Below are 23,652 nucleotides of genomic sequence, written 5' to 3' on the forward strand. Positions count from 1 at the left end.
CACACACACACACACACACACACACACACACACACACACACACACACACACACACACTAAAAAAGTTGTTCCCTTGATGCTTTCACGCAGTCAGTAACTCAATCAGCAGCTCTTGTTAGAAGCCTTCTTCCAGTTCAGTCCACCAATTTCCATTTCATTTTAAGTGTGTTTCTTTCGGTATTTGGGCAAGAGCTGAGTCCTTATGAACTGAATTAGCCGAGTCTCTGTGAGAAGAACAGCCACTAACACACCGAGTAGACACGCTGCTCCAACACTGATATGGACGAGCCTTAGCAACCAGCCGCTGTCACAGCAGAACACGCCCTGCAGCCAGAGAGTAAAGAAGCACAAGTTAGGGCTGTGATTTGCACAGGCTTCAATACACATTAGGCATAAACAACACTAACATCTCATGTCACGATTATCCTGCCCAAAATAGTTCAAATTCAACATATTATCCAAAATATGCCTACATCTTTAATAATGACCCAATAACTTACTGGAATCATTTGAACAAAGATTTCTGTTAGAAAACAATAATTGTATTGCCTCACAGATAGGACACACATTTTTGGTGAATATGCTTTTTAGTGAAAAACAATCCCATGGTATAAATAGAGTATAAATACTTTTTAAAGAAACTTTTTGGGAGGAAGTTTTTTTTTGGAAACCAGGCTTTACTTTTCGCTTTGCTAAAAGCCAGCTACACAACTTTATTGCGAATTCCCCAAAAGTCATGTATCGTCCCATCCCTAAGAGTGATTATATAGAATACATAAAACTGAAATGCATTGGTTGATATTAAGAGATAAAACTTGTCACACGACTCTCTCGTACCTCAGACAGCGCTGTGACAACGGCACTGACAGCCAAAGCCAGCAGGAGGAGCGGGGAGGGCAGCAGGCCCTGCAGAGGTTTCCACTGACTGGACAGGAAGTAGCGGTGAATGTAAAAAACACTGTGCAAGATGCGGAGGCCCATGTTAAGGCAGTTTGCTAGTATGAAGCCCACACTGCCAGCCCACCATGTCAGCATGTAGGACAGGAACAGGAAAGACAGGGAGAGAGCCAGCATCACCAAGTTATACCTGAGGACAAAACACAAATAGGGATTTAACTTACAGGTTATATGAATAAAAGCATGAACATTTAGAAATACTGAAACCTATGTAATCCCCCTGTATGACATTCAGAATGTAGGAACATTTGAACACATCAAGCAAAAGCCAAACATAAAAGAGGGAGGTAGGTGCACATCAAATAAATACATAAGTTAATATAAACAAATAACATGCAAATATAGGAGGTGATATCCTCTAGGCTGCGGAACACTGGTGGTCCGTGAGCGACCCCTAGTGGTCCGTGAGTATATTGGTAAAATTTCACATTTTAAATAAATAAATACATTTAAGTCTTCCGCACTCTCGCGGGAATATCTCCGCAATGGAGCGAGCTTAAGTTTCTTTTGATTGCATGATGTAGCCCAGCGCAACCCCTTCATCACACATGTTGCCACATGTTTGTACAATTTTCAGGCGATTTGTAATCTGTTCTAGAAAAACGATGTGATTTTGGATATTTGTGGAGTTAAGGGGTCCGCGAGTGTTTTTTTATTGTTTAAGTGGTCCTTGGTATGAAAAAGTTTGAGAAACACTGATCCAGGCAGATAAAACAGATAAACGTGCAAAATATCACGAAAAGCTGTGCATCTAAATATTTTAAATAACATTACTAAAACAAATATACTATATTTGGAAATGGTAAGCTAACCTTGAGGGGAAGGCTGTTAAAAAGCAGAAGGCTGATAACCTACAATCACCCTTGGTTTTAATTGTGGTCAAGAAACAGCTAAAAGGTTTTGATCAGCTGATCTTAGGGGCTTGGCTGTAAGGTTGGGACATTATTTAATGTAACCGCGAGCTATACCACGGATGGCCATGTAGGTAGTTTGTATCAAACTGAATGTATACTTCTACATAACTTACTTGTCAACCTCTCGTTGGCTCATGGCAGCAAATACAAAGCACTCCGTTACACCATTCACAGCGAGAAGGAGAACATAGCCGCTGTAGAATCGCAGCAAAGTGGGCCCTTAAACCAAGAAGAAAAACAAACAGAGAGCAGTGACTAAGAACGCTATACAAAGCTCATTTTCTCACATATATCCAATACAACGAGTTGGTTGAGGCTCTGTTACCTGCCCCACTGCTTAGCAGCGAGCCACCATAAAGGTCCAGAGCCAAGTGAGAGTAGGCGTAGCCGAACACTGAGATGATCAGACCGACCACCAGCACCAGTTTCAGCAGACACTCCAGGACCTCTGCTGCAATCGAAACGTCTTCCTGTAAAAGAAACCCACAACATCTAAGTAACCCAATGCTTCATTTCTTGGAAGACTTATTTTTGATTATTTTCAAGAATCACACCTGTTTCTGACTTTTGACATCACGTCCCCGCTCCAGCACTTTGGCAAAGAAGATATAAAAGCTTTCCTCGATTGGCAAGAAGATAAAGCGAGCCACCATGGAGCCCAGATTGTTGACGATATCATAAACTCCCTGGTCTCCGAAGCTGAGGACGTTTAAGAAGGTCATGACGTAGCGCTCTCCCTCTGTCAAGATCTGCTTTAAGAAGGACTGCTTGAAGAAGCTCCATGTGAGCTGGGCCAGACTCCAATCAACCAACGGCTATGAACAGAGAACAAGATGAGCATTAGTACTGTATGGTAACACTTTTAACTTCCAGGTTGGTTTTATAAAAATAGATTATGAATATTAAATAGTGCTTTATTGTGTTGCCGTACTACCTCTCCTTTTGCTCTACGGGGCAAGAGATCTTTGACACTGTGCAGGGGAAAACCCTTCTCCTCTGCTTCTTTAGAGCCCAAGAAACTAATGAAGTAAACAGCGTAGCACAGCACCAGGAATCCTGTGTACACCAACTAAGAAAAAAACGGTTCAAATCATTGCATACAGAGTTAGTTATTACAGGAATAATGGGTGATTATCAGCAAATGTCTTACTTGAGCAGCAGAGAAGATGTAAAGTCCCCATTCACGGGCAAACATCACCATCACCACAGTTATGCTGCACTTAGCGATCATTGCTAAACTCTCAGCGACCACTTTCAGACGGACAAACATGTGAGCTTGGGCCAGGACCCAGAGGGGCTCGGCCAGGAGCTCCTGCACTCCTGACAGAGCAAATAGCACCACAGCAGGGCCGTAGTGAGGGATGGTCTGGGGGTCTGGGACCTCCAGCAGCCACAGCCATACACAGATCAGCAGGGCAGCCCACAATGCACCAAGAGGCAACCTGAGAGGTAAGAAAGACAACACAAGACACGCAGGAAAGCATCAAAGCTTAATAATTGTTTCTACTTTCAGACATTAACTTACATAAAACAATCCCAATAACAGATGAAATGGTATTATCGTTATAATGATTTTGCATCTTTATTATCGTGCAGTAGAACTAAACCAAATACACAAGTTTAGAAGCACTTTACCCATTTCATAAAACCCAACTCACGTCAGCCATAGCAGGTTGATAACTTGTCTCCAGCTGTGGTTCTTCCCAGAAACCCCACTTAGACAGGCTCTCCGGAAAGCTTCTCTGGATAGAAACACTAATGTGGAGTACAGTAGTGTAAGCCTGCACAATAAAGACACAGACACACAATGTTACAGCAGCTGATGCAGTGCAATGTGTTGGCATTGTGCTATTTTTCTTATATAGGCTGGTTGCCCTGTTCTCACAACTCAGCACCTTTCAGCATCCTTACCTGACGTTGACAACACCTATCAGTTCTTTGGACACAAACCGCAAGGTAAATGCATTCAGGAAGAAGGTGAGGACACGGAACATCACCTAAGATAGAACAAATTATATTAGTCGCCGGTAAATGTAACACACTGGGCTGATATATCCCGACTGTGAGCCCCCTGTACCTGTAACAACACATTATACGATGCAAGAGTGGACGCGTTCTTCAGTACATCCTGAGAACTCATCCTGGACTTCCTCTGACTCGACTTAAAAGCGTTAAGTCAACAACTTATCTGCTGCTTTCTACAAAGAAAACTCAATATGGAATCATGCTGTCAACCCCGTCTGTGGTGGCAGCTTTAAAACTTATAACAATAACGCATTAATCCTAACGAAAAGTTTGAAATGAGATGCGGTGAACAACAGCAGAGGCTAGAAGCAGCATACTAGTAGTAACACTTCCGTACACATTTTACGGAACTACGTTGCGCGGTGACGTCAGAGAGTGTTACGTCCAATGAGGTGTCGCTAGAGGGCGTAACCTTCCTTTTAATCATCTATTGTAGGTCAGTGAAGTCTGACAGAAAAGGAGAAATTACTTGATTCTTGTAATAACTTGCAGTGTTGGCTGCTTAATATGTATCTTTTGGAGAAAAAAAATAGCACATCAACTTATATGCATTTATGTTAAGCTAAACTTAAACTATTCACCATTTCCTTTTTATTTATAGATTAATGGCAGACAGTCATGTATTGTGCCTACAATAACCATCCCTTTATTTAAATGCGATCAGTAGGGTTTTACCCAGGTCAAAAAGTAGTATACTTTAGTGTATTAGAAATATAATTTAAGTATACGAACAAGTATACTTTTACTTTTTGTGCTTAATTGAAAGTATGTTTAAAATTTACTTTTAAAAAGTGTAATTCAAAATAGACGTAATTTAGTTCAATTTCAATCTACTAAAAATAAATATACTATTTCTGAAATACTTAAAGTGGTATTTCAGTGTGCTTATTAAAAGTCTTCTTGAATCTAAGTGTATTGTGAATTGTAAGTAAGTACACTTTCGCTACTAAATCGCAAATACTTATATTGGTCATTAAGTAGTATACTGATCGAAAGTACAATTATTTTTTTGTATTTTGTAATTCCCTATTAGCATGCTTTATTAAAATGTACATTAATTTCACTTCATTAAAAGTGTATTTAAGTACTCTTTTAAAAAGTGTACTTTAATATACATGTTTCTTAAATTGTACTTCATTGTACTTTTAAAAAGTATATCAACTTGCAAATACTTATAGTGGTACGTTAGTCTACTTTTGAAAAGTTAAATATATGCAAGTCCTTTGTAATACACCAGGAGTATCCCACAGATACCAACATTCTATAAATATATAGAATGTTGGATATCTTATTATTCCTACTAAAAATGTTATTAGAGAAATGTTAAACCTACATAAATAATTCTGCAATAAATACATTTTACATCATTTTACATTTTTATCATATACACAATGATATTAAAAACACATTTAAAATGATACCAAAATGGGATTATTAAAATACAACAGTAAGAAACCTTCCTATTACGTGTCAGCTTGGACCCTCTGAAGTTGCATTGGCGGATGTTTTTTATTCCTTTTAAATAGCACACCAGACTTGGGAGTTCATTGTTTTTTTAATCAGATGTAAAAGATGGAGACAGTAAAAAAAAAAGGACATCCTTAAGAGAACCAATATACATGTTACAGCAATATACATATACATTGTCTATTTACAGCATTTAAATGACTCCCCACTCATTGTTTGAAGTCACGTATCTTTACTTGACCTTTTGTACCCGACTGCAGCCCCCCTACAATGACAGGGCTTTCAACTCATCTGAGACCAGCTGTTAAAATGTGTTCTTTACATGGCACTGGAGAGTCCACCCTCACAAGTTCTTCTTGTCATTAAGACGTGATTAATCCAGTCAAAGACAAAAATAGGTAACAATCATCATTAATCTGTATGTATAGATTAACAGGGTTTGGTTGCTCAGAGATTTGTATACATGCACTCAACTCATTCACACAAAAAATATCTACACTTTAAGTAAACAGTATAATTTATTCCTATAGGTTTCTATCCCTCAAATACATATTTATTCCCATTCGGGTTGAATTAACTGTTACCAAAAAGGAACATACAATGGCTGCAGATGATAACGCTGATGTCAAGTGCCAGGTAAGGATTTCAAGGGCAGGAGATTGAACTGAGCCCCTGCCTTTGAAATCCTTATATTGCTCATATTATTACTCAAAAAGGCTTTAACGACCTAGACATATAATAAACATGCACACAAACACAATAACATCAATATGTACAGTAAAAGGGCCCCGTTTCTACTCTCATTATTTCTACACGTACCCAAGGAGAATAGTTTGTGCTTAAAACAAGGTCACAGAAATACTGATTGTGGAACAGCTCACTGCACTTTTAACAATGTGACAGAACAAGGGGAATGTTCGTAAGCAGGAGCGATGTTACCCAGGTCTGTCAAATGTCATCACAACGTCACTTTTCCAAAAGTTGCTCCATCCTAGGGTTGATGAATGAAAAGCCAGCAAATGCCGCCTGATCCATGGAGTCTATGAAGTTCTTATCGCAGTAGGAGAGACGAGGCTTCTCGCTGAGGAACTCCCGGTCAAAGTTGCTGCAATCATTCGGTGCTTTCTGTAATTTGGTAATAAATGTTTTTCAGCAAAATATAAAACGGACATTCATCGTAAAGGATAAAGCACATAATTCATATTTTTTCATAATTGAATCCTCAACGACATGATTCTGGGGCTTACCACTTTGGGTTTGAAGGGGGGTTCAATCTCTCTCTTCTCTAAGGCCTGCCAGTTGATGGTCTTGAAGAAGGGGTGTAGTCGGATATTACCCACGACTCCTAATCTGCAAGTTGGGTCCCTCTCGAACAACTGCATGGAAACAGAGTCAGTAAAAGTAAGTAATGAAGAGTGAACCGTTTTATAAAATAAAAAAAACAGCAGCTTTTTATACATAAATAACAAGATTCAACAGGATTTGAATAGATTTCTTTAACCAAAAAACTGAAGTATTCTCCAAAGGGGTAGTTTGGATTTTTTGAATGAGGGTTGCATGAGGCTTTAATACGTGCTTATTGTATAGTGTAGATGAAGGGCAGCACGCTTTGAATTAGGAGAAACACACAGTATGGGCAAGGAGCTGAGCACTGTACTGATTTGGACGGGGGCAGCAGCAAAAAGATTTTTAGCAAACTGAAGGAAAAAGTCAAATTTCAGACTTGATCTGACAAATAAAGTAATATCATATCGTATATCGTATCGTATATCGTATCGTATAAAATGGCCAACAGTTACCTAAAAAAAAAATCAATATCAGTCAAACACAGTATTTTCACCCGGCAGAACACTAATGCTATGTCCAAATCTGCCATGAAAGTTGTTTTTTTTCGTGATTCAGAACTAACCAAAGTTAAACATTAAAAATAACTAACCAATCGAGACAGCCGAACAGGCAACTGGTCTGAAAGTGAAATTAGTGGGGTATTTTTGTTAAATGAGTCTGGTAGCTGCGACAAGAACATTGATTGATGTAACAGCTTTAGTTCCCTGTAGGAAAGGGATTGTTTTACAGCTAAATAAAACTGTAGAAATGTTCCTAATAAAGCATACTCGAAAACTAACATACATTTTTGAAAACTTTGCTTAGCTCCCTTAATGTACAACTGTCTGTTTTTGCAAACTGGAGGCTTACTGGCAGCCTTCTACTGTAGGTATTCCAGGTTATACCATAAAGATGGAAAAGCACCTCATACAACCCCATGTCGCTTTAAATCCAAAACATAAAATAATCAAAAATGGAGACGCCAGATTAACCCAGGAGCAGAAATGGTGCCCTTTGACTTCAGTATTGAAAGGTTGTGATACAGACCCGCTCAAGCAGGTCCTTGGCCTCCTTGTTGATCCAGCGTGGATAGTGGGGGGTGTCCATGCGGATGGACTCAAACAGTTCATCCTCGTCATCTCCATGGAAAGGCGACTGACCGACCAGCATTTCGTACAGCAACACCCCAAACGACCACCAGTCCACGGAGAATGAGTATTTCTGTCCCAGCAGGATCTGAGTTGAAACAAAGTATTATAAATAAGAATAATTTAGAAATTCAGTGACACATGTTTTTTATGCTGAATTATGAAACCAAATCAGGTGCACAGTTAAATATGTCAGGACAAGAAAGCAGATCTGAGTATGAAACACTATACCTCTGGGGCGATGTAGTCAGGAGTACCGCAGAAAGTTGTAGCACGATTCTCTCCAAACACGTTCTCCTTGCACATGCCGAAGTCGGCGATTTTTATGTGTCCCTCATGATCCAGCATCACATTGTCTAATTTAATATCTCTGGAAAACAAAGAACATCACATTATGATTGGTAAACATATGAAGTTATTTGAAGATGGTAATAACTTGGTAGTTTGCAATTATATAACGTTCGATATGACAGTTTTAGTTTTATCAGAATTAACTTAAAATGCCACTTAATGGTTGCATCTTTTAAATGGAAAGAGGATTTAATATGGGACAAAAAAAGAGTGCCTAAAAAGTTCAGCAAGTGGGGAATGTGAAATGAAACACCCCTTAAGCCAGAAAACCATATCAGTGAGTTTGAAAGTCTTATGCATTAATTGTTGCATTTAATTGACAATTATTTTCAAAGCAGACCTTAAAATCCAAGTTTACATTTTATTACCAGACAGCTGCTGGTTTAACTCCTTTTATCACAATTATAAAAATAGAAATGATACAGACATCTAAATCTTGCCTTGGGTAGGTAATCAATCAATGTGAATATTTAGACCACTGCTCATGTTGTTTTTTACTAGAAACTGTAGAAGTTATTAATGCTCTTTCATGTTTATGTGATTTTGAGGTAGCATTACTGCAAGAAATGAACAAATTCACAGTTTCCTAAACAGTCCTTGTTCCCAACTGCATGACCACACAATGGTAATGAAACTTTAGAAATAAAATGTGTTAAAATGTGTGGGATTACTTAACAAGCGAGTTTGTAGTGTCCCCATTTACTTTCTCATTGCAATTGTACTTTATTATGGTAAAACATGAAAACGAATTAGTGTATGCCCCAGAGTTAATACATATTTTGATAATAATAATGAACACAGGTATTTCTGACCTGTAGATGATCCCTTTGGTGTGTAAGAACTGAAGACCACAGATGATCTCAGCAGAGTAGAACCTGGGGAGACAAACATGGCGAAGAGAGACAGATATCAACTACGGTACTCATCTCTGGTGGAAAGCTACAGGTCCGTGCTGCTGCCATCTCACTGCAGACTCAGTTCAGAGTAGAGCTGAATTATTGAGGAGGACATTTGTATGGAGTAGCAGAGAGGTGAATAACGCTCGGAAACCTGAGAGGCGCGGTTAGAGGAAAGATTAGCCTCTCTCTATCTCTGACCTGCTTCACTTGTCATCTGTGTCAAGGGAAACAAATGAGTCCTGAGATGAGATAGAACAGCCTCTGCTCTAACCCTGTAAATCCCTGTTCCTTGTAAATGCACAACTAACAAGCACTTCAAAGTTTTATCCACTGAGTATCTCTCACGTAAAACCCTTTAGAACAAGTTAGCAGGTGCACACAATACAGTTCATTGTACGATACGATATATCATCCAAGAAATCAGTGCTAAATGATATTATAAAATAAAACCACAGAACCTGCGGTCCCATTACACATGTCAACTCCACTGTTTGCTTATTTCAAACTATCTCTCTAATAAAGACTGGCTTAAAATAATGAAATAAACTCACATGACAAACACAAAATGAACACTTGGTCCCCCAAAGTGCTCTTAAACAAAATTAAACATTTGGCAAAGGGGTATAGAGGGTGAGTTATTCTTTGGTGTACTGCCAATCCAGTTTCTAAAAGATCTTTGTTAATAAAACTGCAAGGTAACAACATATTAGCTATTATATAACAGCTACATAAGTTTAAAATGTGCTACAACTCCTCTCTCATTCGACCTGAACCCACAATGTGGAGCTGTGGACAATGGTTTCATAACGTAAAGATTGAAGGTCTTGTACAATGAGTCGATAATGTAATTATAGCCTACAGGCCTAGAGGCTGCTCTACTGCCTGAACAACTCCACACATTTAGTACAGAATGTAAAATAAAGTCTAGATACTCTAAGTTTCTGTAGTATGCAACTCTCTACAGTACTGGGTCGACAGGTTAGCAGTAGCCACTGGGAGAACAGGCACTTTTTGCTGTAAAAGAGGTCAACTGAAACTCTACCGTTCATCAGATGCCCAAGGGAAAATACAATATAACCGAATGCATGATTAGATACTTTCAATTCCACTGCGACAACTTGGAAGCCAGGCACCAACTTCATTATTATTCTAAGATAATGAAGCAGCCCACTCTCTTTCTTCTCACTCACTAAGGAGGAATGATCCTTCCAGGCTGAATACAGTCACTGAGTGAGGAGGATTTTAGCGGATGCCAACACAAGATCAGGTGTCTGTGTTTGCTGAGAGGAGAATTACTCCTGTCATCACCTGAGCCCAGGACAAAGTTTAACTACAGGGAATGCAATGAGAAACCCCATTGTAATGTCAGGGTTCAACCTGCTTTTGAAACACAAAAACCAGTATGTTCAAAAATAATACAAGTGTGTAAGAATGATAATGATACATGGATTGATAGTCTGGACATTCTTCAAGACAAACCACAAGCTTCACAACAGTGAATGCATTGAAGTCTGCTTTGCAATTTGTGACACTAATACAAAAAAAACATCTAGTGTAACAGTTATACTCATTTTTCTTTCCTTAAGGTGCTCAAAATGATTAAAAGAAGTGTCTACAATTCCTCAACAATTGAAAAGAGTACAGATGGTAGCACTGATGGTCCTTGAGGTCAACGGTTTCTGTTTTCGACAAGGTAAAAGATAAAAAGTTGACCCTATTTAAGTTGGAAAATGTTACACAACAGTAGGTGTAAAAGTACTTACAAAGAAATATTTCACTTCCGTCTCTGTAAATGTGAGACTTTTTGAAAACGTACTTGGCGCTGGCACATGTGCCACCAAGCGTTGGGCTTTAAAACACTCTTTACCGGAGTGCTATTGTTTTTTTTCTGGAGGGATTCCCAGAGTGTGATGAGTAGAGAGGTGGGTGGTAGTAACCGATACCTCCCGATCCAAACATAAGAGACTCACTGAGAGCTTCTTAGTCCATACAAGGCCACTCTGCCAGTGCAGCAGCTAATAGACTCCAGCCCCATTCCATCAGAGTTCACTCTATCATGTAAACTAATAAAAAACCATAATGGGAGAGACATAGAGAGTCACACGAGGAGAGTAAACACAAGTTCTATCTGCTTTCCATCAGCTCAGTGATAATGTTCTGTGGGTCTCTGCACAGCTGCAGAGACAATAGAGCACTGGAGCGATGATGACAGGTAGTGTGTGTTTTTTCAAATAAAGTCTGTGTGTTAAATCTTTGTGACAGGCGTGACTCACATGGATCTGTAGAGTTCAAAGCGGCCTTTCTCCTGAATGTGAAACATCAGGTCTCCTCCGTTCAGATACTCCATCACAAAGAACAGATGCTCCTGTTGACAATGTTTACTTTGAGTATTGAGGATTCAATTTACACTAATGATGATGAATGCAATAAATAAACAGTAAGACACTAATAAGATGGAAGTGGACTACCTTGGTATGGAAGGTGGAGTAAAGGTGTGTGAGGAAGGGGTTTTCCCAGGCTAATGCCAAGACCCTCTTCTCAACCATAGTGCACTCCACATCGTCATCCATCAGCACGACATCTTTCTTCAGAGCCTTCACTGCAAAGTACTCACCACGACCCTTCAGCTCTGCCAGGAGAACCTGTGGGGTGAAGAGGAGAAGAACATCATTGTTGACTGTTTTCTGTCTCATTTCAAGCATGAACCTTTTACTTGTCAAGAGATCAGTTACATATTTTGATTTATGCTATCATTTCAATTAGAGGTCTATTTTGCCAGTATATGCGACAGTTGCCTGGAGTGTGGTTGATTCACTTCTGGTTATCCTCTCACTCTTTGATTGTTTGTCGAATAGCAGTCTCACAGTGAGATGGTCTTTAATACCTTTCCAAAGCTGCCTTTTCCCAGGACCTTGTGGAAAACGAAGTCGTCAACATTGATGCTCGTCAAATGTGTAATACGAGACTGAGGCCGTGGGTTGGAGCCCTCCCACAATCTGCCATAGGGAGATCCATCTGATGGAGAAACAATGACTAATGAGCACACATAAAAATGGCTTATTCAAATAAATAGTTATTAACCGATTTTTTAGTCTGGACAAGACTCTGGTATGATGTAATAGAGCCAACTGGTGCCACGCACACTTGTAGATTGTTTACAAATAAAAATGAAAGAAAATGTCAGTCATGTGGGAGTGTTTCACGCCTCAAAGGAAAATCAGCCACATGCAGTTTCTATGACACCTTTCTATCTATAAATTCGGCGGCAATCGTGCAGGGAAATAGACTGAGCTGCAACAAGACATAGATGCTCCAAATATCTCAAGTATTAAGTTGAGTTATAAGTAGTAGTCACAGTATCTCTAGAATGAAGTATACTTATCGATAGTTAGAAAGTAAAGTTGTTCTAAATGTAAAAGAAGGCTAAAATAAAGGTGGTTTAATGAATTAGTTTGATCAAATGTCTACTCATTCAAATATAGAATAGGGCAAGTGGTTTATAAACGTATTTGTTATATTTCTATAGTTAAAATGTATCAGTTTTTCTAGCACAGAAGGGGGATAGCTCAGAACAAAAACACATAAATAACAAAAACAGAAAGAAATCATCCCAGTATTTCATAGAATTGGTGCATTTCTACAAAATTATCTTAGACATTGAACATATTTGCATATTATTCTGACCATTGATATCCAGTCCAGAAAGCTTGTTAACTTCATCGTAGATTCCAATATCAGAGAGGTCAGCCAGGTTTGGATCTGAACGTCGTGTTGACGATTTCTGATGCAAAAGAGAAAGTAAAAATAAGCATGAAACAGAAACACAAATAGTTCCCCAGCAATGATTACTCATCTAGCTGTGCTATATCCAATTTGCACAGGATAAACAATGACTGTCTTCTTTGACTGTAAAAAGAGAACAAGGTAACTGAAAGGTTCCACATTGAGCCAGTCCTTAAACACACCAGGGCAGGAAGCTAATATGTTAGCCAGCAATAAACTGATTGTTATGTAATCACTACTAATCATATTGTGTAAAGCCATCTACAGATGTGCTGTGGTTGGGTTAGGACTGGTATTAATAATATAAATAGGCTGAAATAAGTGCTAGATTTAAATGGGGTCAAGGTTACAGCTGGGTCAGGCTAACATCCTGGTTAGGTTCACCACTGACCCTGTGTTGAAGATGTATTTAGGTCAATCACCAAACTATCTCCTAATATAAACATGTTTTATAAACGCTTTCTACATACTTTTAGCAGATAATATAATGTAGACATGTAGTTGACAGGATGTTTTTAAAGGTTTTTTCGTTTTTTTTCATGCACTATAATTTTATATCATTAAGAAAACATTATTATAACTATTGTAGCTTTGTTGGTTTGTCATGTAACACACTTGAACTCAAGATGCTCAAATTCAGTTTTACCAAGCTCCCTTATACTCTCCTGTACTGAATAGAAAACAATGCAATTGTTTACATAATGCTTGTGTCTTTTTACCTAGGGCAGAGCATTGAAATGCTTTAAGAACTTATCTACAATTGAGTTTAGATTCTGATCAACAAGTTCCATTAATGTTCCTCAAACTAATATTGGTATACTAATAGCTGAGTATAATGTTATGAAATATCCACAATATCTTAAAAACATTAGTATGATTATCTGGTATGGTACTTAAGAAAGACTTGTCATTGAAATTCTTTGGATTTTACTTTGACATGAGACTTGATTGAAGCATTCATTGAATGACTTGTGACAGTCTGCATGAACTCACCTGGCTGACTTGTGTAAGTGCCTCAGCTAGTAGTTTCTGGTTGATACCACAGAGGTTGGCCACCTTATCCTGACACTTGTGATGGACATTCATGGCACAATCTACAAATGGGACAACAACAAATTATTTAAGAAGAAAGTACACCGACACTCCAACAAAGAGTGCATCATATTGGCACTGTACCTTCACACTTGAGTCCCTGTTTGACCAGTCCCCACAGCAGACTTCCACAGTGGTCGCAGAAAGTGGGACTCATGTAGTTGTGGTTCTTGAAACGGTGGGGCATGTCAATTTTAAAGCGCTCCTTCTGGAACTGTGGGGACAAACGGGACATATCATCTCCATGAATAACCCAAGGCAGAGGATTTCTAATTAGTCGCCTGTGATAGCTCGCAGGCCTCCGCACCTGCTTCATTTTCTCTTTCCTGTTTGCTTTATGGTCTGCTTCCCTCTCTTAGCTTGAACTGTCAGAAGTGACTAGACTGTTGGATATGAAGTTCCTGGTTTGTTGCCAGGTCTACCTCTGTACTGATTTAGAGTAGTTCCCTGAGACCACACCCCATATGTGTGCTTGAATCAACAATTATCTCGATCAGTGGTTCTCAACTGGTGGGTCGCGACCCACTTTTGGGCCCGTTTCGAGTGGGTCGCAGATGTGTGAGTGAAATATATATTTTTTAAAACAAAATTCCTTTTTTTTAAATTATTTGGGAGAAAAAGTCAAACTTTTATTTTGAAGGCCCGATTTTCTAACGCTGTGCAGGCAGTAGGCGTTGGACTGAAAGTACCGGAGACCATAAACGGTTTTGAAAACTTCTGTCACGTAGTGATCATCTTCTCAATAAAACATCTTTGCTTATGTTTTTTCGAGTCTTCTGGCCAATCAGAAACAAGATTGTTGCCGGAAGTCCCCACGGAGAATAACTTTATAAAAATGAACACGTAATGAAATATGACCCCTGGTTTGATGATTGACAGGTCACAGAACAATGGGAGCTATCTACCCTTACCCACAATTTAAACTATTTCACACAGACTATCTCTTCTTTGCTCTTCTCTCTATGTGGAGCCGCAAGATGTCAGAACAAAGTGAAAAACAAACAATGGCATAAAATATTATTAATATGTCGTAATACATCTATTTATTTTCTTCTCAGAGTGTACCAGAATGGGTAGTTTATATGTTAGTATTTCAAAAAAGCTCCTGGATGAGCATCCCCCCAGACCCCCCTTCTGGGGTTGGGTTTTCAGCTTGTGGGTCTTTTTATGTTATACAGTTCAGCTTTGATTCCATCATCTCATTAAACCTTATTTAAAAGCATTATTTTGTTCTGTAAAGGGATATAAAGGATATATGCACTGTACTTCACTTTAATTAATATTGTATGCTGCAAAGCGTATATATTACTGCAGAATTTTTTGTTGAATAGATTTGAGTGGTTCAACATTTCGGGTCGCGATCTATTGACTAAGTAAAAAGTGGGTCCCGAGGCCTGACCAGTTGAGAACCACTGATCTAGATCATCTTTATCCAAAAATATTGATAATCATTAAAAAGCCTTCTGATTGGATGTGGACCCTGACTGGTGTCTTCTATTCCATTAGAGGACCATCATCCTTCCAACTGGTATGGTAGGATACTTTACTACAGCAACAAAACACCAGAGTGAGAAAAGCCCACACTTAAATGAGATTGTGAGACATATGGAGTACGCTAACAGTACATGGTGTACTGCACAAATATGTGATACGTACCAAAGTATCCCGACTGTTGGCAGCAGTACCGGTACATCTGCCGATGATTTTGTCTATGCATTTCTTGTGGATGGCTGCATTGCACTCTGATAGAAAACCAAGATGAAAGAGATTTGTACACTTTGATTCAGGAACATGTTGTGTTCAATGTCGAGGCAAATGAACAGTGAAGTATGTATTTTTCAATCAGTAGCTTGCCATTTCAAGAATTGCACAAAGCACAGGTGTTTTTATATTATTGTACACTTACGTCTGCATTTATAGCCTTGCTTGTTGAGTCCCCTGTGGGAGGCAAAGTTAGTCAAATAGGTCAGTCTGTAAAGTTGTTTGATCATGTGACTGTGAATGGTGTGCTGATTATTCACTTAGTTAGTGATAATGAACAGCTGCAGTACAACCAAACTGATTTGTGTCTTAGGGTTTCCTTTTTAAATAAACTTCCTCTCCAGATACCAAGTTTAGAATCACATCTATAGCCATTAAACAATGACAAACAACTTCTAAAACATGAAGAATGGGTTAACCTCATTGGCTTTATCATCAACATTATTAGCAACCAGTTTGTCAAATGTTCTTCAAGATAAACCAGCCATCGAGTGTTGAATGCCTCCAAATATAAGGAAGTTCCTAAATACTCTGTTGTTAACGTCACTGTGTTATTCTGTCTGCTCAATCAGCTAATCTCCTCTTTGGTTTACAAGTTCCCCTTTAGTTGCCTTGAAGGTTTGTTTATAGAGCGGGAAGTAGGTTGAACTAACCAGACAAATTCTCGACACACAGAGCAGAAAGTGGGCTGTCTGAAGAACGTGGCGCTGAACTCATGGTTCTTTATTAAGTGGACCTTGGCCTGTTTGATGGCCCCACGTCTGCGATGCAGGGTAGGACCCTCTTCATCCTTGGCAGCCTCCTTACTCTCTGTAGGATACGAAGAGAAACACACATCAGTCCTCCCACAATACTGCAATGGAAATAAACTGATAGCCTTAATGATAACCAATGTGGACCCAGTGAATTGGTCACATATGAATCCTGTGAATGATAAAGTTGATGAAGGGAAAACACTGACAAATGGCTGGACAATGTTTGTAAGTAGGGATGTTTAAAAATCAAAGAAATAACAACTACTGTACGATGAAATTATAAAAATAGGCCTGTCGCCGGCGCAAAGCATTTAAAAAACATGAAGTAACCAATGTGTACCCCATACTACCAATCTGGTAAGGTGGAAGTAGCACTGACTACTTCTAATACTATTACAAACATGTGAAAATAACAATATGTAATTTTGTAAAATGATACCAGACATCTCCAACTAGTTCCCTAAAAACATGTTGGGTTTAGTGTTTTTTTTGTAAAATCCTGTTTGATTATCTTTCGTTGAACTTTAAAGAATCTGATGACATTTGGTAGGTTTTTTGGATATTACATTCTAGAAATAAATAATTATTAAGAAAAAACCTGTTGTTTTGTTTTGTAATATTAAAAATGTAGTGTAATAATGGAATAATTAGGATATAAAACCAACCAAAGAGAAGATTTGGTGATTATATTCAAAATGTTAAGAAATCAATGCTAACCAGAAATCTACAGAAAGTAGCTACAGAAGCAGAGAAAAAAGAAAAAAAAAGATTCCAATGTATTTCCATTACCTGAATCCTCTTCCTCCAGGAAATACTGCACTGCCATCATCACTTTACCAGAAGGATGAAGATCCACCTGAACACAGGAACACTCAGTTAGACACACAGAAGGTTACACTCAGACAGCCTGAAAGATTGCGCTACAGGAAAAGAGGACAATCTGTATCCCTACCCAGAATTCAGCGCGCCCGTTGGCTTTCTTACAGCGCTCAGCAAGGACAGACACTCCCACGGTGACCTCAGCCAGCGGCTCCTCTGCTGTCTTCATCAGCTGTATCTCCAGCACACGACCCTCGTAGATGTGGGCATCAAAAAAGGCTTTCCAAGCCGGGAACATGGTGGGTTTCCGCTGTACCAGGGCCTTACCTCGTTCTAGGGAAAGGTAGATAAACACAGGGAAAACAAATAAGTATTTTGTTTTCAAATGTAGTAAATAAGAAGGAAGTTGCAGAAATGACTTCTGTAAAAGACGGTGTATGCTAAGGAATAGCTTCTCACCGGTTGTCAGAGCTTCCTTCATCTTGATTGCACAGAAAGGCGGGTCGGCCAGAGGAGGAAGGACGCCCAAGTCGTAAGCATTGAAGGCGATCCTCAAGAAAGGAGCCATGGTGACGACTACCAAGGTCACCTGTTTTTAGAAACAGACAAACACAGCGTTACCCTGGTGACATTTATATATATAATTAGTTAAACACAAAGCAAGTTTTGTATCATCTTACCCACTTCTCACATCCCAAACACACACATTACACACAAAAAGAGCTGGAATATATGACAATAGTGACATATTGGCAAGGGATCAATAAAATCCTTGTGCCGGGCACAAGCTGCTGCATTCATGATTTGCTGTTTGAAAAGCTCTCATGTGCCACAGATGGAACCACAAGTGTTTCTGTAACAGCCTTTGCACCACCAGTTTTGTTATGTGCAATGGAAAAGGTGACGCCCATAGGTCTACACATGAATTTCAAGGTAACTTCAGTCGCACCCATGCTGTCTTGTCCACACCTTTAAGTATAAAATACAACCACAATGTCAATGTGACAGCCTCTGTTAAGCTTCTGTGGCTTGTTTAGTTCCCTGTCACTGTGCCTGTTTGACTGTGTAGCTTCTAAAAGGCAACAGTGGAGGTGTTTTCCTGTACTACAAAGGCTGAGCAAGCCACAACATGTCGCTAATCCAAACACAAGCATGCAGTGCACCACAGTAGGCCTCGCTGGTATTCAGAATACTGAACTCATAACCACCCACACTGAGACCAGAAAAGTAAGACACAAAAAAAGCAAGGGAAAAGAAAAGTTTGCACAAAGAGTGGATTATTTTGAACGACCATATTCACTCACTTCCCCACTGCTGCTGTGAGCTGTGATGTCAGGGTTTTGGGAGTTAATCAATAGCAAACCCTGAGTTATTGAGGGCGGTAGTGATTGATTTCCCAGCAAACTGTCCATGTGCAGCTTCGATTTGTTCCATCTGTTAAATTCAGTAGTTATGTCCCAGGCACCAGTATAATGTAACTTGCAAACTACTACCTACCTACATTTTGAAATTTGAATGCTCCTTTTAAACAACCTACTAACTGATAAATGCAGTAATGACCAACACAAAAGTGTTGTAAGTAATTTCGGGAGGGGACTACACATCCTCCACTGTGACAGGAAAAAAGAGAGAAGTAAATAACAGTAAAAATTAGCGGGAGCTTGTTCAGTGAACTGCTGTGGTTGTTTAAGCATGTGCAGTATCACTAACATGACAGCTCACAATAACATAGCACACCCCTCTCAGACTTGAATATGCACTTTTTCTTCGTGACTCAGGATATATAATATTTTGAAAATATTTATTTTGTCCCATGCAGTAATCAGCTGCTTAACAAGAATTCAGCACCTTTTTAAACTTGTACACAATGTCCTTTATCAATTTCTGACAATATGTTTTGTGAGTTTGTGACATAATATGTTTTGTTCTTGTGCTTGTTAAAAGATTATTGTGTGCTCTCTATGAAAAGCAAATCCCCCAACGGGCAATAAAGATTTCATTCATTCATTAAAATGTCAGCCAGCACTGTTACTGATGGTGATGGAAAACATTTTATCACATGTTCTTTTCTGAGTCATAGACACATACACACAGTTTACCTCTGCTTTAACATATTGCAAAAGGTTTTGAAGCCTGAAGACTTAACAACTTTACAAAACAATACAATAGTCCAGAACAGCTGTTACAGAAATGTATACAAACACATGACCATATAACCATGTGAGGAAAATGAGCATCACCAATCAGTGCATCTGATTTTCATCTTGCAACGGTTCTCTCTCGAAAGGATGTGGTTGATTGTCACTTTCAGAAGTCACTCAGTTCAAGTCTCAGAAGACAGTTAGACACCTGATTTTTAAGATGCATACCTGTGAATATAAAATGTTATTTTAGGAAACACTCCGTTTTATTTGCTGTCCAGGCCTGCCCACATTCTTCCTCATTTTTGTACTGACAACATTTTCTGTGGCCTGAACTGAAATTACATACAGCTACCGCACAATTGATTACTAATAGTTAACACTGCGTTTATATAGCAGTCAAGTTATACTTGTTGACATATTAGTTAGTCAGTTGATTTGTTAAATTACTTTATATACGTTTTCTGTTTTAATTAGGGCTTTTTGATGATTGGGCCAAATCACCCAATGTCGCCAATACTGTTTTAATAGTAACCACTTATGGAGTACATGTTTGCCATGCTTCCTATTTTAAAGCATCACAATGCCAGGGGGGTAGGGGCAGACCTAACCTGTCATTATGAAGGGAACAGACACACGTGCAGTAAACACAGATATACTCTAGGCCTATGTGCTGTTAGTTTTACCCAATCTACAAATTACAAATAACTAAGTGTAAAGTGACCCCACTGTATTAATGAAGGGTCACACGTTTTGAGAGCTAGCATAGCATTAAGTGGTGGCCCGTATCGATCGGTTGACCGAGCCGTAACACTTCACCTGTCAGTGTCTGATAAACTAAGAACACTTTTTTTCCCTTCATAGACCCTGGGACACCATAACATCTGACAGGTAGCAGGTTTTGTCCCATTTCGGTTTATTTTAACGAGACGAACAACGGAAAAACTTGGTCGCAAATATTATTTTATTCGGAGAAACTAGTCTAGTTGGTAAACGTTAGTGAAACTGTTCTAATGGCCGTACAATATATGTTTACATTAGCCTAGTGTTGTGTGTAGACGTTACTGTAAGTTACCGAACGTTTTCAGTCATTAGCGACAACGGTTACAGTTTGTTTCCCCATAGAAATACGAAGAGTGAGTAGTTTGAGCAACTTTTTTTGCAAACTTCAAATATTAAAACAACTCAAATCTTGTCGAAAACTCGACAACATCCAATATTAATAAAAGCAAGCTCACCTCAAACTCGGTGCTGTCTTTATCGTCGCAGCACGACGAATGTTGCTCTCTCTTCCTCTCGTCTTTCGCTCTGTGATTCCGGGGATTGAGGAAGTGTGCGTGTAGCGCGCCCGCAGAGGCTTTCTCGGCAAGCTGTGACGTTTACCTGACACACACACACACACACACACACACACACACACACACACACACACACACACACACACACACACACACACACACACACACACACACGCACACACGCACACACACACACGCGCGCGCGCAGAGGGAGAGAGAGAGAGCGGTCTGTGCCCCAGTATTTCCAATGCGCCCAGTTGCCCTATTTTGAATAGAGGCCCTGTCAGTTATTACAGTTCTATTTTCCACTTGAGTTCACCTTTTCCCACAATTAGACTAGGTTTCAGCCACACACATATTATTTTCCATTAAACCCCCTGGCTGATTAACATACATGTGTAGGCTACATCACTGCAGACCGGTTGCTCACTTGAATTGTTTTATATAAAGATCTGCATTGCTGGTGACGGTGCCCTAGATTACTGCTGCAGCATAGCTTGGTATGAAGGGGAAGATATGTTTTTTGTTTTCTTTAAACCTGTTTGGTTGGCAGGGGGTGGGGTGACGTGGAAGTGTGCTAGCTGCGGGGGTAGTTTTGAGGTTTTTGAGCTAGGTTTTTGCCAGCGAGGAGGTGGCAGATTTGGCAGCCAAAGGATCTTTTCTTATTCTAAGCTGACACACGCACTCCAAATTATCCATATCCTTTATTTATTTAATGTTTGTACTCACCCCCTCACAAACACACCCTATACCAATAAACGTAAAAGGGCAGCAATTATCATCTGATTAAACTATAGTGAAATTTTGGCACACTGCACCGAAATGAGGAATGCAGCAGATACATTCCTTTCCTGCAGGGTGAGTCATAAGTAAATGTTTATGTGCAGTTTAAAGGTATAATCATGCTGAAATAGTGCAAAGTAAATTCAATGTGAATCCTGCCATGAACCAGCTGACTGTGCGCAGGTGTGTCAGTGTTGACTTACCTCCTCTGAGGATTTACATAACAGGGACATTTTGAGTCACGTCAGACACAGGATGTCTACAGTGGAAATTAAAAACGACATTCCCCGATTGCTCATCTCACAGATGCACATTAAAAACTCAGTGATCCATATCCCTGCTTTTCCAGGTCCACCTTGAGCAAACACACACACACACACACACACACACACACACACACCTCACTGCTGAATAACCATGAAGTGAATTGAGTCAACTGCATCTCCAACAACATTGAGTGTCTTCTCAGGTTTAGATGTCTTAATGTAGATATGTATACACTGCATTTAATTGATCCATTGGATATCCATCAACATACTTAACTAAAACCCAAAAATGTCAACCGTGGCACTGGGGGTAAAGTCAAGGAATCACCAAAGTGTAATTTCCTTGGGACTGTAAATGTCTGGAGCTGAGTTTTCTGGAAATATATTTTATTATGATGAATAACTGAACGGACCTTCACGGTACAGACCATGGGGACAATAACACTGTTGGCCCCTCACCTGCAAAACGATACTCAAAAGGAAATGTAGGAACCAGGAGAAGGGTCAAAATGATTAAATACTTATAAAAAAAAAATTCAAATAGACACAATTAAACTGCAGAAAGAAACAAAAAAACTTCTAGAAGGGACTGAACATCAATAAATAGACACAGAATAACACATAAGCTGAAGCACGTAGTTAAACAGTATTAGCTTATATGGCACATTTGTAATTATAGAGAGAAAGAATCCTGCTCTGTTCTGGACATATGAACATGGAACTCTGCTGTATCTCCATACCAACGGAGGCCTCTCTGCTGTTCATTTCACACAAACTTGCTGGAGAGAGAGCATTAGAAAACATACAGAGAAAAAGTTCAAATTGTGAACACTAACATGTCTTCCAGACAACACCTCATTGCTGAGATGGAGCTTGTCCATACTTTATCTAAACTGACCCCAGAGGAGAGAAAGGTGGAGGTCAGAAGACAAATGTATGTGGAGCTCAAAGCAGTGGAGATGGAGCGCAGACAAACAGCTGCTCTGGAGACCCTGGCAAAAAGTGAGAGGGACAGAGAAGAGACTCAAAAAGTGACAGAAAGTCTCAAGAAAGCAAGCATGGAGAAAGACAGGAGGAGGCAGGAGGCCCCAAAGGAAAGACAGCAGAACCAGTTGAAGCAAGAGAGGTTTCAGTGGCAACAGGTGATGTTGAAGGGAGTCCAAAGCCCATCTCACAATGTCCTCGCTCTGAATGAAGAGCAGGAGAAGAGACGAGAGGAGGCTGACATCCTGACCCCCGATATGAAGTCACCTCAGAGAAAGAAGAAAACTCTCCACAACAACTGGGTTGCAGAGAAAGAAATGTACAGGAGTGTCGTTGATGACGCCACCTATCTCCTGTTTGCTGCCAAACCAAACCCAAAGTCTGATGGTATGTATCATCAGGGTTGGAAGGGATACGTTAAAAATGTAATCCATTATACTGAAAAAACAGAGTATCAAAATGTAAAAGTAATGTAACCTGATTACTTTTCGTTACTTTTGGATTACCTAAATGTGAAGTGCAAAGCAAATAAAAACAAGAGAAAAAAAACAACAGTAACTTGTTGTAATGCTGTTACATTACAAAAGCTTAATACATTCATCAAAAACATAGACTGTTTTTTTGTTTAATAGATCAGTTGTCTACCTACCGCATTAAAAAATAAATGTATTTAAAATAAAGAAGAATTAAAGTGGCCTAAATATAATCTACCCATAATATATGGACCTTTATTTCAAAATGTATTGTAACATCTTAATCCTGCTAGTAATCTCTATTTTTTTGTAATGTAACAGTTATATGATTACTTCTGTCATATTCCTCTACTGTGGCCTTGTGTTTAAGTTTTAATTAACATGCAAGTCAACTTTTATCTTACTCTAGG

The 23,652-nt window shown here is 39.3% G+C and overlaps 2 protein-coding genes across 3 annotated transcripts; both read right to left on the reverse strand.

Moving 5' to 3' along the window:
* Positions 1-6: 6 nt before the first annotated feature.
* Positions 7-4,225, reverse strand: rft1 (RFT1 homolog). The gene is made up of 10 exons (XM_010769511.1): positions 3,949-4,225; positions 3,783-3,868; positions 3,530-3,652; positions 3,022-3,313; positions 2,806-2,940; positions 2,426-2,686; positions 2,197-2,341; positions 1,985-2,090; positions 838-1,087; positions 7-324 (listed from the first exon to the last, which is right to left on the reverse strand). The coding sequence occupies exons 1-10, from the start codon at positions 4,009-4,011 to the stop codon at positions 160-162; spliced, it is 1,626 nt and encodes a 541-aa protein (XP_010767813.1). The 5' UTR covers positions 4,012-4,225; the 3' UTR covers positions 7-159.
* A 1,186-nt stretch (positions 4,226-5,411) lies between these two features.
* Positions 5,412-20,782, reverse strand: prkcda (protein kinase C, delta a). 2 transcript variants are annotated; one of them, XM_010769513.1, is made up of 19 exons: positions 20,677-20,782; positions 19,538-19,666; positions 17,757-17,886; positions 17,431-17,630; positions 17,268-17,334; positions 16,377-16,533; positions 15,869-15,900; positions 15,619-15,704; positions 14,047-14,176; positions 13,864-13,964; positions 12,772-12,868; positions 11,972-12,102; positions 11,556-11,729; positions 11,361-11,452; positions 9,001-9,063; positions 8,069-8,207; positions 7,737-7,925; positions 6,611-6,739; positions 5,412-6,488 (listed from the first exon to the last, which is right to left on the reverse strand). In XM_010769513.1, exons 3-19 carry the CDS (start codon positions 17,863-17,865, stop codon positions 6,330-6,332), a joined length of 2,055 nt encoding a protein of 684 aa, XP_010767815.1. In that variant the 5' UTR covers positions 17,866-17,886; positions 19,538-19,666; positions 20,677-20,782; the 3' UTR covers positions 5,412-6,329. The 2 variants fall into 2 exon arrangements, with proteins under 2 accessions (XP_010767815.1, XP_010767814.1); XM_010769512.1 differs by lacking the exon at positions 19,538-19,666 and having other exon boundaries at positions 20,677-20,776.
* Positions 20,783-23,652: the final 2,870 nt, after the last annotated feature.

Source organism: Notothenia coriiceps, unplaced genomic scaffold, assembly GCF_000735185.1.
Source record: "Notothenia coriiceps isolate Sejong01 unplaced genomic scaffold, NC01 NC01_scaffold00007390, whole genome shotgun sequence".
In the NCBI taxonomy this organism is placed as follows: domain Eukaryota; kingdom Metazoa; phylum Chordata; class Actinopteri; order Perciformes; family Nototheniidae; genus Notothenia; species Notothenia coriiceps.

Coding starts and splice junctions, on each gene's coding strand:
- prkcda (XM_010769513.1), bottom strand. CDS start 17,865: ATGGCTCCTTTCTTGAGGATCGCCTTCAATGCTTACGACTTGGGCGTC. Junction 12,869..13,863: donor CACTTACACAAGTCAGCCAG/GTGAGTTCATGC, acceptor CTTTTGCATCAG/AAATCGTCAACACGACGTTC. Junction 8,208..9,000: donor ACCAAAGGGATCATCTACAG/GTCAGAAATACC, acceptor TTTGTTTTCCAG/AGATATTAAATTAGACAATG.
- rft1 (XM_010769511.1), bottom strand. CDS start 4,011: ATGAGTTCTCAGGATGTACTGAAGAACGCGTCCACTCTTGCATCGTAT. Junction 2,687..2,805: donor CCCGTAGAGCAAAAGGAGAG/GTAGTACGGCAA, acceptor CTCTGTTCATAG/CCGTTGGTTGATTGGAGTCT. Junction 325..837: donor TTGTCACAGCGCTGTCTGAG/GTACGAGAGAGT, acceptor CTCTGGCTGCAG/GGCGTGTTCTGCTGTGACAG.